This window comes from Condylura cristata, unplaced genomic scaffold, assembly GCF_000260355.1.
Source record: "Condylura cristata isolate star-nosed mole 26May11 unplaced genomic scaffold, ConCri1.0 scaffold00002, whole genome shotgun sequence".
Lineage (NCBI taxonomy): Eukaryota > Metazoa > Chordata > Mammalia > Eulipotyphla > Talpidae > Condylura > Condylura cristata.
Window position 1 is genome coordinate 28939532 of NW_004567103.1, and position 13059 is coordinate 28952590.

Below are 13059 nucleotides of genomic sequence, written 5' to 3' on the forward strand. Positions count from 1 at the left end.
GGTGTGCTATTGTGTGGTGTGCTATCGATTGGGCTCAAACATTGCCTTAAATCAGAGCGACTGAAGTCTTTAATGAAGCTTTACTGTATTGTATTTTGAAATCACATGCTGGAAAGCTCAGTTTTTGTCCCTTTCTTCCAGGTTAAGTTTGCTCCCCCAGGAGATCCCTAGGGGGTGATGGAGGTTGCAGTCCTGTGGCCCAGGCTGGCTGACTCTGCTCACCATAGGTGTGAGACCCAGAGTGTCTTTTCCCTTCTGTGGGTCACTATCCCAAACCCTCACAGGATACAGAAGCCTTGTATCTTGGGCTCTGATGCCCTCCCCATTCTTGATCTTTCTTTGCTTTTTCCTTATTTTTGTTGTTGTCTTACCTTATAAAATACACGTGTGCTAATGCACAGTGAGGAAACCATCCAGAAAACTTAAATTTTTCTCTGAAGGTTTACAAATGCAAGGAGCTTCAGGGATGCCTTGCTATGCCACTTCACACCGACAGCTGAGTGCAAGGTTGTCTGTATTAGAACTTAGTCTCTGAACATCTGTTTGGTCTCTTTGTAGGTAAAGTAGAGTTTTCCTTATTTATATTGCTTCTTCTTTTTTTTTTTTAAAGATTTATTTATTTGTGCATACAGAACTGGGGTACAGGCCAGAAGTGCAGGGGTGGTGAGAGGATTCACCAGAGACAGAGTGGGGAGCAGAACAGGCTGACTGACAAAGTACACTGCTGAGGGGAGCAGCGGGTGGGTCAGGGGAGGTCTGTCTCTCCATGTGGGTCACCTCCAGGGTAGGCGGGTATCGAACTCATGCGGAAGTGGCTTTAGCTTTTCAGTGCAGTGCTTTAACCCACTGCGCCACTAGGGAGGGCCTGCCTCTTCTTCTTCCAGTCTTATTCCCCCTACCTCAGGATCAGGAACAAATCTTGGACTTACTACAATGATGGTTCAGCTGTGATGAGGACCTACTAGTTGTTTCTAAAATTTTACCCTTGCCTTAGGCCATAAGCCATGTGTACTGACTGTGTAACTCCAACCACTGCATGAGAGATGTTCTAATGATCCACAGAAAATAGGAATACTCCAGGCCCTGAAAGTGGCTGGCATTGTTGAGAGCCTCCAGGGAAGCAGCTGGAACTTGAATCTGCAATGAGTGTGTAAAGAATTTGCACCTTATTCTGAGGTGACTGATGATGCTGACAGCTGGCAGCAAGTCAGGGATGAAAGTCTAGACTGTTACCAGCAAGACAAATCTTGATCTTTTTAACATTCAAATAAGTGAAAAAAGCCTGATCAGCTAGGCTCCTTCTGAAATTTATTTTTGTGTTACTGGCTTCAAAGTAATTGTGACATACATTTGCTGTACTGTAGACAATGGGAAATGGTTGATAAGTGTTTTTGCCTAAAGGAAAAAAAAGTATCCCTACTTTTAAAGGGAAGGAGTAGGAATCGATTCAGAATGGAATTGTCTGGATTAATGGACTCTAATAGGATCCAGGCTTGTTGCCAGACTGTAGGATTAATGTATTACTTATGTGGTGGGCTTGAGTGAGCAGGGCTAGAAATTACAATGGGACATTGATCCCTTTTTTTTTTTTTTTTTGTGGTTGTGCATTTTCATTAGTAAAGCATCCTTCAAAATGAAGACCTAAAAGTAGGCGGTAAATCTGAAAAACATAAATAACTTAGAATTTCTACTATGTTTAAGGTTAAGGAGCTTGTTTTCTCAAATTTAAAAGTTTTGAGAAAAAATTGACCTTTTTAATCTATAAAAGTCTTTCTTAAAAGTTGAAAATTAATTTGAAAAGCATGCTGCTATTTCAGAACTTCAAATCCTTTAAATCTGCAGACATACAGAAAACAGCACATTCATTCTGCTGGTTTCTCCCAGACTGAATGCACCTCTTCAACCATATCATGGGACGGAGGAATCCCTTTCTAATTCCTGACCACCCACTCCCAGATGGGAAGGGGAGTGACTATCCTTACTCCCCAAATCATAGATAACTTAAACTTAATTTTGCTTCCTTGAGTGTTAAAGAAAAAAATATTTTAAGTAACTTTGTCTAGAGTTTGTCGCAAATATCATATTTTTCCTTAAAAATACATTTACTTCATTAAAACTTCATGATCTCAATATTTTGGTGAAGGCCCTATGGTTATTGTAATTCTTTTGTACAATATTCAGGTACTTAATTTTTCCAAATCCAGTGACAGCCAATTCAAGCCCCCACTTCTAGTTCCCTCACCCCTATGATTCACATAGACATGTGAAAATCACATAGCTGATTTTCCCTGAGATAGAATTCATTCTGTTTAGTCATTGACCTTCTTCCCAATCTCAGCATTTACTGAGCATGGTCACACCTTCATCTGATCAACATACTAGGTGGTCTAGGAGAGACCAAGATCTAGTTTGAAGGGGAAAGAAGCAAGCTGATGCGATGAAGAGAGGTCAGATTGGAAGAGCCTTGCCACATCCCCACATATGTTGATTCTAAAATGTCTGCAGCCTTCCCTGTCCTGTCTGCCTTTGTGCCTTGATAGGGACTGGTGCTATGGCCGTGTTCTAGGTGTCTAGGTATAGTTTCACACACCTTATAACATTGATTTCCCCTTATTTTAAAAAGGCACATATATTTGAATCTCAGGGCATCTAGAAGTCCACTTGCTTATGAATTTTAGGTTGAGTACTGTAGGCTGGAGTCTAGTGTCTTGCACTTCATGACATCTGAGAACTCTAATATTAGGTCCATAGGCTTATCCAGTAATGTAGCTACTGTTTTAAACTCTTGTTAACTCATGCCAATGTTCCTCTGATTTTAGTATGTCTAGTAATCACCTGACATGGTAATTACAAATGTAGTAACTAAATCCTAGCTTAAGATCACTTGATTCTAAAAACATGAGGTGTGTCCTGGAAATTTGTATTTTTTTGAGTTTCAAAGTGATGTTTACCTATTTTCTTACTGTCAAAGTCTCACACTATTATGTAAACATTTCTGTACATAATAGTTTTAAACTTTATTATTGCATTGAAGCTCTCAGTACAGATGAGATCTTATGCGGAAGACCAGAATGTGCATCAATACTATTGAGCTACGGGCTAATGTGGGGCTGCAGGTGGTTCCAGAAACCCATTCCTCAGGGCCCTCACGTCCCAGGCTCTATTAAAGTTTAATTCATTACAGTTTAGTTTGGAAATTCTGACCTAGACATAAGAAGTTGCTAAATCCTTATTAAGCCAGATGTAGTGTTATTTTACAGATTCATATAATTTAGAACTGGGAGGGACTTAGAAATATTTAATTCTGTCTTCTAATTTTTCTGATAAAGAAACTGTAGCTAGTAGAGGTGTAGTAATTTGTTGAAGTTCATGTAGCAAGGATGTGACAAAGCTACTGCCTGAAACCAGCTCTCCTATTTGCCAATTTAGTGTCTCTCTCTCTTCCTCTCTCTCTCACACACACACTCACTTGCACTTCACATCAGTCATACCCCACTGTACAATGTGGCAAGACGAGGAAGTTAAGTGCTAAGACCTTGTCTTCTGTCCTCGCCTATTGATTTTAGTATTACCTAGAAAAGATGCTAGGTAAGAATTCCCTTATGTTTGCATGAACCAAGAACAAACCAGGCACAGTATAACAAAATATAAATGCTAAATCAACTGTACCCACCCTCCCTACCCTGTAAAGTTACTGTGGTTGATAAGAGAGAGGGCTGCCTGCCTCCAGGCATTGCTACTGCTCTTGCCCGAATGGAAGGGTATTGACTCCTTGGGTAAGAGTGGATGTATAGTTCATCAATAAGTCATCAGCACAGCAGCCTTTCCCACACTCAGGCCAAATATCCCTTGAAGCCAGACATATAGCCTTTCTTCTCATGGAGACTTAAGTAACAACCTCAATTTAAAGATGTGATATTTGATGAAGACAGCCTAGATATGTGTCCAACATCCCTTGTTCTTAGAAAGCAATGTGGGCCTCATTTTCTTATTTGCCCTATTGGACATAGCATTATCTGTACTGAAACACAAAGTTGCCTTTGTGAAAAGTGAATGTCAGAGTCGTTCTTTTTTTATGGCTTATGGCATTTAACTTGTTTATTCATTAGATATTATGTGCAAGGCACAAATATATTTGGAGACTCCGGCTCCCCCTCATCCCTTGCCATTTTGGTACCCACATGGCCTCCATACAAACCAAATTTAATAGGCTAGGTATTTTAATTTATTCAAGGAAAACATTCTATCTTTAAAGATATTTTTTTTGCTTTCTTTTGTCAGAAAATGGAAAGTATTTGATCATGTGTTTTCTTTTCTTCCTTAACTGCCAGAAAACGTAGAGCCAAATTTTAGTTATAACCTTATCTTGAGAGTTTGGCAGGACCTCTTTCTACTTCTTTTAAATTGGTTTCTGTTCTGTTTTTATCCCTAATTAACCTATTCAACTTTTTTTAAAAAATTGGAAGCTAGTGTACATATTCTTTGAGAAAGAAATGGCCGTTTGTTTTCACGTACATTTGATATATAGTATGTACTTGAGTTATTTTGGTTCTAATGAGAAAAGAATATGACAATAATAGGTTCTCAAGATTTTTGAGATGGAAAAGTTTGTAAGGAGTAGAGCAAAACAATGGGATAGATGAAAGGATTTGGAAATCAGTTCTAGAAAATGCTTTTAATATACTTGCTATTTGTTAGCGCATGGCAGGCTGGCCAAGAGGTCTTTTGGAAATACTATATTGATGGGATTATAGCTGTGCCAAAAGGATGCATACTTGGCAGATGGTTATTATGAGTCTGTTACCTTGGAGCATGAGTGACATGGAGTAGCTGTCTATGTGATGCTTTTCCTCAGCCTAGTGTTTCTTTCTCTTGACATCGTTTCATAAATTATTATGTACTGAGGTCAACAAAAGGAAATCTTCCCATTTCCTGCCAAGGCAGCCCTAGATGAAGGCATGCTGCTGGCTCGGACCTATCACACAGATCTTTCCAGTCCCAAGGAGTTTGATGGAATATGTGTTATGTTCACCCCAGAACAAATGCCACAGTGAGTCAGGCACAAACATGCTGCCTTTCTCCTAGTCTCTGGGATTAGCCACATGGCATCGATTGATAAGTTATGTGATCACATGGAGAGTTTTGAAATAATTGATTGCTCAGGGGAAAGGTGCTTATTATGTCCACAAAAGAAAGTATGTAAAAATGTCACAGGGCAGGGAGCGGGGCACCCCAGAGCCCCAAACCTGCCTGTTCTAAATAGGTTCTGCCATTCACTGCATCAAGACAAAATATATAAGACTTTTAGTGGAAAAGAACTTTAATACAGCTAATGTATAATACAGAAAAGATAAAGAATATAGTTTCTAAATCAAATACCCAGAGTTACTCATCCCCCTCATGGGTAAAAGTCTACCCAAAAGGAAATGGCCCAAAGCAAGGGTTGAAATCCCACCATAAGTCCAAAGTACCTTGCGGGGGCCAGGGACCCATAAAAAAGGGTCAGTATTGGCCAGATAAGTCTGGGAGGAAAATAGCAAAATCAAAATCAAGATAAATGCTACCATAGTGAACCTCTCCACGGGTCTCTCTCACCCACATCTATTTCAACTAGTCCAGTACCAAGAATAAGAGCTACTTCTTCACATGTCTTTCTGCAACATGTGCCTCCCTCAGGTCTCCTTCTGGCTCTCCATCCTGCTTCCTTCCTCTTCAGTCTCCAGATTCTTCCCCTACCTGCTCAGCTCTGCTCTTAATGAACCACACGAATGGGTGGGGTAGGGAACCAGGAACTTCCCCTTTTCCTGGGACCCACCCTGGTACAGAAGCAGAAAGGTGTAAAAACTCTTCTGGTGAGCCAGTAGATAATCTGCTTTTTCATGTGTTCCTATATAAATTTTCCTTTCCAACTGCCATTGGTTTCAAAATTTTGCTTTTTTAAAAGATCAGCTCATGCTCTGTGTATTTTAATGGGGGTGGGCCTTGTGGAAAAGAGCCACAGAGGTAGGACACCAGTCTGTGCTCTAGCTTCACTGATGATGCACACACATAGTTGTTCACAAAGAGTAGCATGCCTAACCATCAAATTTTGCATAAACACAAAATTGAATAAACTTTTAAAGTATTGTATCTATCTGAGGTTGGAGGCAAGTAATTATTCTTGCTCAGAAAGTATATTCACTTGGGGAACAGTACAAATGGAAGTTAGTAGATAATGACACTGTTTGATGACCCTGCTAACATTGTTTCTGAAGACTGGATTTGCTAATGCTGTGTATAAGTATACACACAGAAGTTTCCGGTTTATGAGTCTTTCATCTAAGCTAGAAAAAAAAAATTTGGTGAAAAAAAAATCACTAATTAAGACATGAAGAGCTAAAGTATCATATATACCATGTCTTTGTATTTTAAGGTGCTGGCACCTTACATGAAGGATGAGTATTGTGTGTGGGTCTGAAAGGATCCTCTACATTCAGATTCTTTAAGGGATTCCTGTGACACACACAGGATGTATTTATTGACCTGTCACAACAGATTCTGGAGTGGACCAGGTGGGAGAGGGTAGGGTAAGCTACCAGATTATGCTCAGAGGTATGTTAGTAGTCCTAAATTATAGCATGTCAGAGAGAGAAAACATGTGCTGAACTGAATGAACCACACGAATGGCCTCAGGTCCTCCTTTTAATCTCTCTCGCTGTTACTGCTGTTTAGACTGGGAGGCACGCATTGACAGCCATGGCAGGATCTTCTACGTGGATCATGTCAACAGAACCACCACGTGGCAGCGGCCCACAGCTCCCCCCGCCCCGCAGGTGCTGCAGCGGTCCAACTCCATTCAGCAGATGGAGCAGCTCAACAGGCGGTGAGGATGGGCGCTTTTGCTGGGATTGCTTTTAGTGGTTGGGCTCATTTTTACACCGAGCAAAGTAGAAAACACAGTTGTTTCTTTCATTTCTGGGCATCCTGTCATGAAGATGTGAATGTTACGTCTTTTGTTTGACTCATTGACTTCCCTGAAATTCTCTTGGTCAAAAAACAAGACAAACACTCATATGCATTGCTTACCTAGCTTGACTGAAAACTACAAAAGAGATAAGTTATGATGATCATTTTAATCAACCCATGGCACTGATTTTTAGTAAAGCAGAGCACATATAACTTAGTATTTTTTGGAGATGAATTTATTGAGTAACACTCCCATGAAAAACTCCATTATCAGCTTCCATATGATCCAGCAATCCCATTTCTAGGGATCTACCCAAAGGACACAGAAACATTAATTCAAAAGGACACCTGCACCCTTATGTTTATTGGTGCTCAATTTGCAATAGGGAAGATGTGGAATCAATCCAAATGCCCAAAAATAGATGACTGGATCAAGAAGATGTGGTGCATATACACAATGGAATATTACTCAGCACTCAAAAAATAAGCTCATGCTTCTTGCAGCAAAACAAGTAAGAAAAATATAGTGATATTGCTCAAACTGTTTTACAAGTTAGAGAAGGGAAAATTTGCCAACTTAGTTCACAAGATAAATGTAACTCATGCTAACATGATATGACATTTCAAAATATTACATATGCATATATCTTATGGACATACACCCTAAAATTCTTAAAATGTTAGAAAATCAAATTCCATTACCTATAGAAAGAGTAACATCATAATTAAGTGGGTTTACACTAGAAATGTAACATGGTTTAACATTCAAAAATGTCTTAATATAATTTTACATATAAGCAGAATAGAGATACTTTATGATTTGAAACAAAGTAGATTTTTAAGTCTCTGGTATCTTCATTTGAGGTTCATCTTTAATTGCTGAGGAACACAAGGTCATTCCTCAAACAATATAGGAGCTTACTTTTCTTTATTTAAAGGTAAGGGCCATAGGTTTGGTTTGTTTTTTTGTTTTTGTTTTTGTTTTTAATTTATGACTTCTTAACTTGTCAGGAAAATGTTTCTCACACAATGGACAGGAGAAATACAAAGCAATTCAATTTACTTAAACTACTGTGGACTAGAAGGTCAAGGAATGGGGTTCAGGGAGTAAAGAGTTGAGGCAATGATGATGATGAAAACTTTGGGGTTCTAGGGGAGCAGTTGAGTCCTGCATTTTCCAGGCTGCTGGAATGTAATTCTAGATGTGTCATTTTAGATACCAGAGTATCCGCAGGACCATGACTAATGAGCGGCCTGAGGAAAATTCCAACAGCATTGATGGGGCAGGGGAGGAAACTGACTTTCACCAAGCCAGTGCAGGTAAGGCTCTTTGGCTGGATTTACTTTGTAATCTCACAAAAGAAAAAAACAGATAGGAAGATATTTCTAAGAAATGAGGTTTGTTAACATGAACTTTTGACTTTCAGTAAGATCTGGTAATACAACTCAAAAATGTGTGCTTCACTGGAGACTTCTTCTAATCCTTGAATTTCTATTAAAACTGAGAATCACAAAACCAAATTAATTACAAATGACTTTAATCTATCGATAGTTGGAAAGGATTAAGCCTGGTCTAGTAAAAAAAACTAAGTATGCACTAAAATACTTACAATGACAAGAAATACTTAATTCAACTTTCATGTAAATAAGGAAGTCAGGCTGGTAGGTATGAGTAGATAGAAAAAGAAAATATTTTAGGATTAAAGTAGTAATAGATGACATAGGTGTTCTTCTTAAATATAGATGGATAATGCACTGTCCTTTATCAGCATGTTTTAAAAACTAGATTTAGAAATAGTTGATTAAAAGTTTGCAACAGAAGAAAACATAGATGGAAGTGAATAGATATGCTTTCACCATGAAGAGAGCTTTCTCTGAAAGCATTTGTGACATGCCCCATCTAGATTTCCGACGGGAGAATGTCCTGCCCCACTCTACCTCCAGATCCCGGCTCACGTTGCTGTTACAGTCTCCCCCTGTGAAGTTCCTCATCAGCCCAGAGTTCTTCACCGTGCTGCATTCTAACCCTGTGAGTATCAAAGCAGAGGGCGTATGAAGGAAAAAGCAACAGACTAAAGGAAATTATCCTCAGATAGATAGAGATATAGATACAGATAAACTGAGAATGATCGTGGCTAATGTTTACTGAGCATGAAGTGTATTCCAAGGTCTGGTTAAGAACAATATATGTGTTACCCCTTGTAGTTGAAATGACCTATGAGTTAGATTAAATTTGTATTTCCCAGAGGAAGGCACAGAAGCAAAGAAAAGTTAAATAACATTCCCAGGGTTATATGGCTACTAATTAGTATCACTTGGGTTAAAATCGTGGCAATTCTGACTCCTGACTTTGCTCTTGATGACCACCTGATTTTACGGCACCAATCGAACCAACAGCTAACTGTTGACAGCTGTAGTGTTCAGACTGGGCTTGGAAACCATGGGATATGCCCTTCAAAATCAAGCAAGTATGTAAAGTGTATAAATTACTGATATTTGAAAAAAAAATCAATAAACAGAATATTTCAAAGATTTATGTAGTATGTGTGGGAGATGAGGATTTGGGAGCAGCATGTTCATGAAATAGACTTCAATTTCCCTCTAATGAGTGACAAAGGTACCTCTTCATTAGTTCTATTGCTATGATTTCATAACCTAAAATGTTAATATCAGTTAAAAGAATATAGCTATTGTTAACCAACTTTGGTAAGAAACCCTTTTTAACCATTGTTCTAAATATAGAGGGATCATTTTGACTCTCTCCTTTACCTATTTGCTTTAATTTACTCCAGCTCTGCCTTTTAACCAAGATTCTACCCTTTTCCTGATGTTGGTTTCTAGACCAAGAAACCCCTCACTACCAGCAGCACACTAACCCCGCCCTCTTCAGCCCCTCCCCCCTGCCATGAGAGTCTAATGACAACCACTTTCTCTAATTCTACTCACATGTCCTTTTTCCCATATTTATTTTGGAATTATAATCTGGAGTAGAAATAAGCATTTTTTACCCAAGAGCTCCCAGCCTCCTGGAGGCACCAGGGCATATAAAATCCATGAGGTGACTGGAAATATGTTGCACAACTGTTTTCTAGTCATGTGGTATATTTCTCTAAAACAGTTCTAAAGAAGGGAAGCATCTGAAAAGATTATATAAATTAAGACACACATTAAGAAATGAGTGTGAGAAGAAAAGTTAGAAAATATTTTGTTGTGCTGTGGATCTTCAGTTGTGTCACAGGATAATTTATGGACATTGGTTAGTAAATACAGAGTAAGAGGGACTTCTAAATGGAGGATATGCATGAGCTAAGATACATGTGACGAATGTGAAGAATGTGTCCTATATACACAATGAATTATTTCATTCATCCAGTAAATGTAACTGAAAGCATGATTTATGCTACGTGCAGCAGACACAGTGGGGGTTAGCGAATGTTCTATAAACAACTTCACGAAGTTGTCTTCTTGAAGGGAGAATATGAGTTGAAAGCAGAAAGATGAGAATCATTGACTGTGGGAAAAGCCAGGAGAAGCTCATGTAGGCAAATGAACAGCAAGTGCAGGGACCCCACGTTTTTAAAGAGAGAGGTGGGGGATCAGCTGCCTAGGAAGGAAAGTGGGAATGGTATGATACTTGGTTGAAAAGTCTGTGAGATCTACATCACAGATCTGGCTGTGGGACTTGGCAAATTCTTCATATCTGCAGGATTCTGACATCAGCAGGAAGCCAACTCAGAGCTCTGATTTGGAGACTGTAGGAAGGCAAGAGTGAAAGCAGAGTGATGAGAATGAAGGCTCTTTCATGGTCCTGGAGAAAGACAATGGTGCCTGGAGGCATGAATGTTGGCATGCATTAGGAGAGAAGTGCATGGATTCAGCAGCCTGCTTTAACAGTTATTGAGGGTTAGTTTTGTGGTATAAGACTGCAAGGCTATAGTTTTTAAACTTGCCAGACTTTTATAAATAAATTCATATTCTTGGAATTCTGGTTCATGAGGTCTGTAATGGATCCCGGTATTCTGTATTTTTTTTTTAAGTGCCTTATGTGATTCTCATGCAATTGGTCTATAATTTGGGAATTTCTAGGATAAACAGGTATAACCAAATAACCTTGTATATCCTCATTGCCTTTGTCACATCTATAACTCATCTGGATTTTGACAACTGACTGAACAGTGTGAAAATACTCACCAGCCAGTGATTTTCGTTTGTTTTGTTTTCATGCTGTTTTTCTCTTTCTCTTCTTGGGCACGATTGTAAAACTTCTTTAGTTGAGCAGTCCATCTTTATTTTAAAAGTATTCCTCCAAAGCATTCTAATATTTCCCCCTCCTACCTGAACTTCACTTTTACTCACTGAAAGGATACCACATGCTATACATATATGCATTTCTATCTTAAATTCTGTTGTATTGAGGAGACTCATTTCCCTAACTTGTAAGCACAAATTAAAATAGCTGGATTTTTTTTTCTTAATTTCTGGGAATAAGTCAGTAAGTACATGGCTTTATTATTTTCTGTGATTTCTTCCTTCTAGACTAGCAGTAAGTGTTATTAAACAAATGTTTTACTTTTTTTAAGATTTTTTTGGCTTGAATTTTTTAATGATCTGTAACTGTTCCAGTATATTTCCTGTTTATATTATTGAAAATGTTCTACATACAGATGGGGCATATTAATTAGAAAATTTATATGGTTTGAAGTAATTTATGTTAAAAGATAGTCATGAAAAATACATTTTATCTAGCAGTAATTTACTCAATCATGCCTATTGAAAAGAACAAGATTGAATATATATATATATATGATCACTGCAACTCTAAGGGAAAACTTGAAAAACAAAATACTGCTTTCCTTTGCTTCATGTTTGCTTTAAAATATATTCCACTGCCCTCTGCTGGTTCTAATCAGATTTCTTCCAAAATTGTTTTAAACCATTTCTTCACATTACTCAAAATTTAGTTATTAGTGTCATGTCTTTAATAGTTGGTGTGCCTGGGTTTGTCTAATTGATATCATACATATAAATGCACTTCATCACATGCATCTGAAAAATGTTTTCAACATAGGTTCCAAATAATTATTCCTTTGACCATTAATAAGCTCAGAACCACATTAATTCCTTCATCTAAATTCCTTAACATTTAATGAAGAAAAAAATTTTTCTAAGATGCATGATTATATTGATACAGAACAGAAATTCATGCTATCACAAAATAGATGAATTAGGCCCTCCCTGGTGGTGCAGCGGGTTAAAGCACAGCACTGAGAAGCTAAAACCACTTCCGCATGAGTTTGATTCCCGCCTGCCCCAGAGGTGACCACATGCCATGGCAGGCCTCTCCTGACCAGCCCGCTGCTCCCCTCAGCAGTATACTTCGTCGATCTGCCTGTTCTGCTCCCCACTCTGTCTCTGGTGAAGCCTCTCACCACCTCTGAGCCTCTGGCCTGTACTCCAGTTCTGTATGCACAAATAAACCTTTTTAAAAATTTTAAAAAAAATAAGTGAATTAATAATTTACAGCCAGTGTTATTAAAAAGTTAAATTTTCCCTGCATTTTACTCTTTGGCTAAATGAAAATAATGAAAAACCCTTTATAAGTCAAAGAATTATAAAGGAATACCATATAAGACTTGGTCTCCGTATTCTAGCATACATGTATGAAAAGAACGTTTCTTGATTTTGTTTACAATAAATTTTGTTTAGTGAATAATATATACAAATGCTCATCTCTGCTCCCTTGGAAATAGGAAAGACATTTACTATAGATTCAGTGATGTTGTTTTTCAAACTCAAATTTAGCATACCTATCTTAGATGAAGGATTTGGGAATATGAAAGGTAGATTTTACTTAACGGGAATGTACTCACCTGTGTCATTAAAAATAGCAGAACTGGGAGAAGTAAAGAAGAAATCCAGAACATCAGGTTACCATATACTAAGAAAAAGACCACTGCAGTAAAGGGCTATTCATATTTTGGAGGTGGGTATGGTGTGATGGAATATACCTGGGGAGGTATTACTGTATGATATACATATAGTGTTGTATATTAATGATTCTTTTAAAAAATAAATAAAAATATGGCCCTCCCTGGTGGCGCAGCGGGTTAAAGC

At 38.2% G+C, this 13059-nt stretch overlaps 1 protein-coding gene across 1 annotated transcript in view; it reads left to right on the forward strand.

Annotated features, from left to right (window-relative positions):
* HECW2 (HECT, C2 and WW domain containing E3 ubiquitin protein ligase 2) overlaps positions 1-13059 on the forward strand; it is a 202282-nt gene that overhangs the window by 98124 nt on the left and 91099 nt on the right. The window contains exons 10-12 of the mRNA XM_012728869.1: positions 6712-6862; positions 8162-8265; positions 8850-8974. Of these exons, the coding sequence (XP_012584323.1) occupies positions 6712-6862; positions 8162-8265; positions 8850-8974 (380 nt within the window). The remainder of the gene's footprint in view (positions 1-6711; positions 6863-8161; positions 8266-8849; positions 8975-13059) is intronic.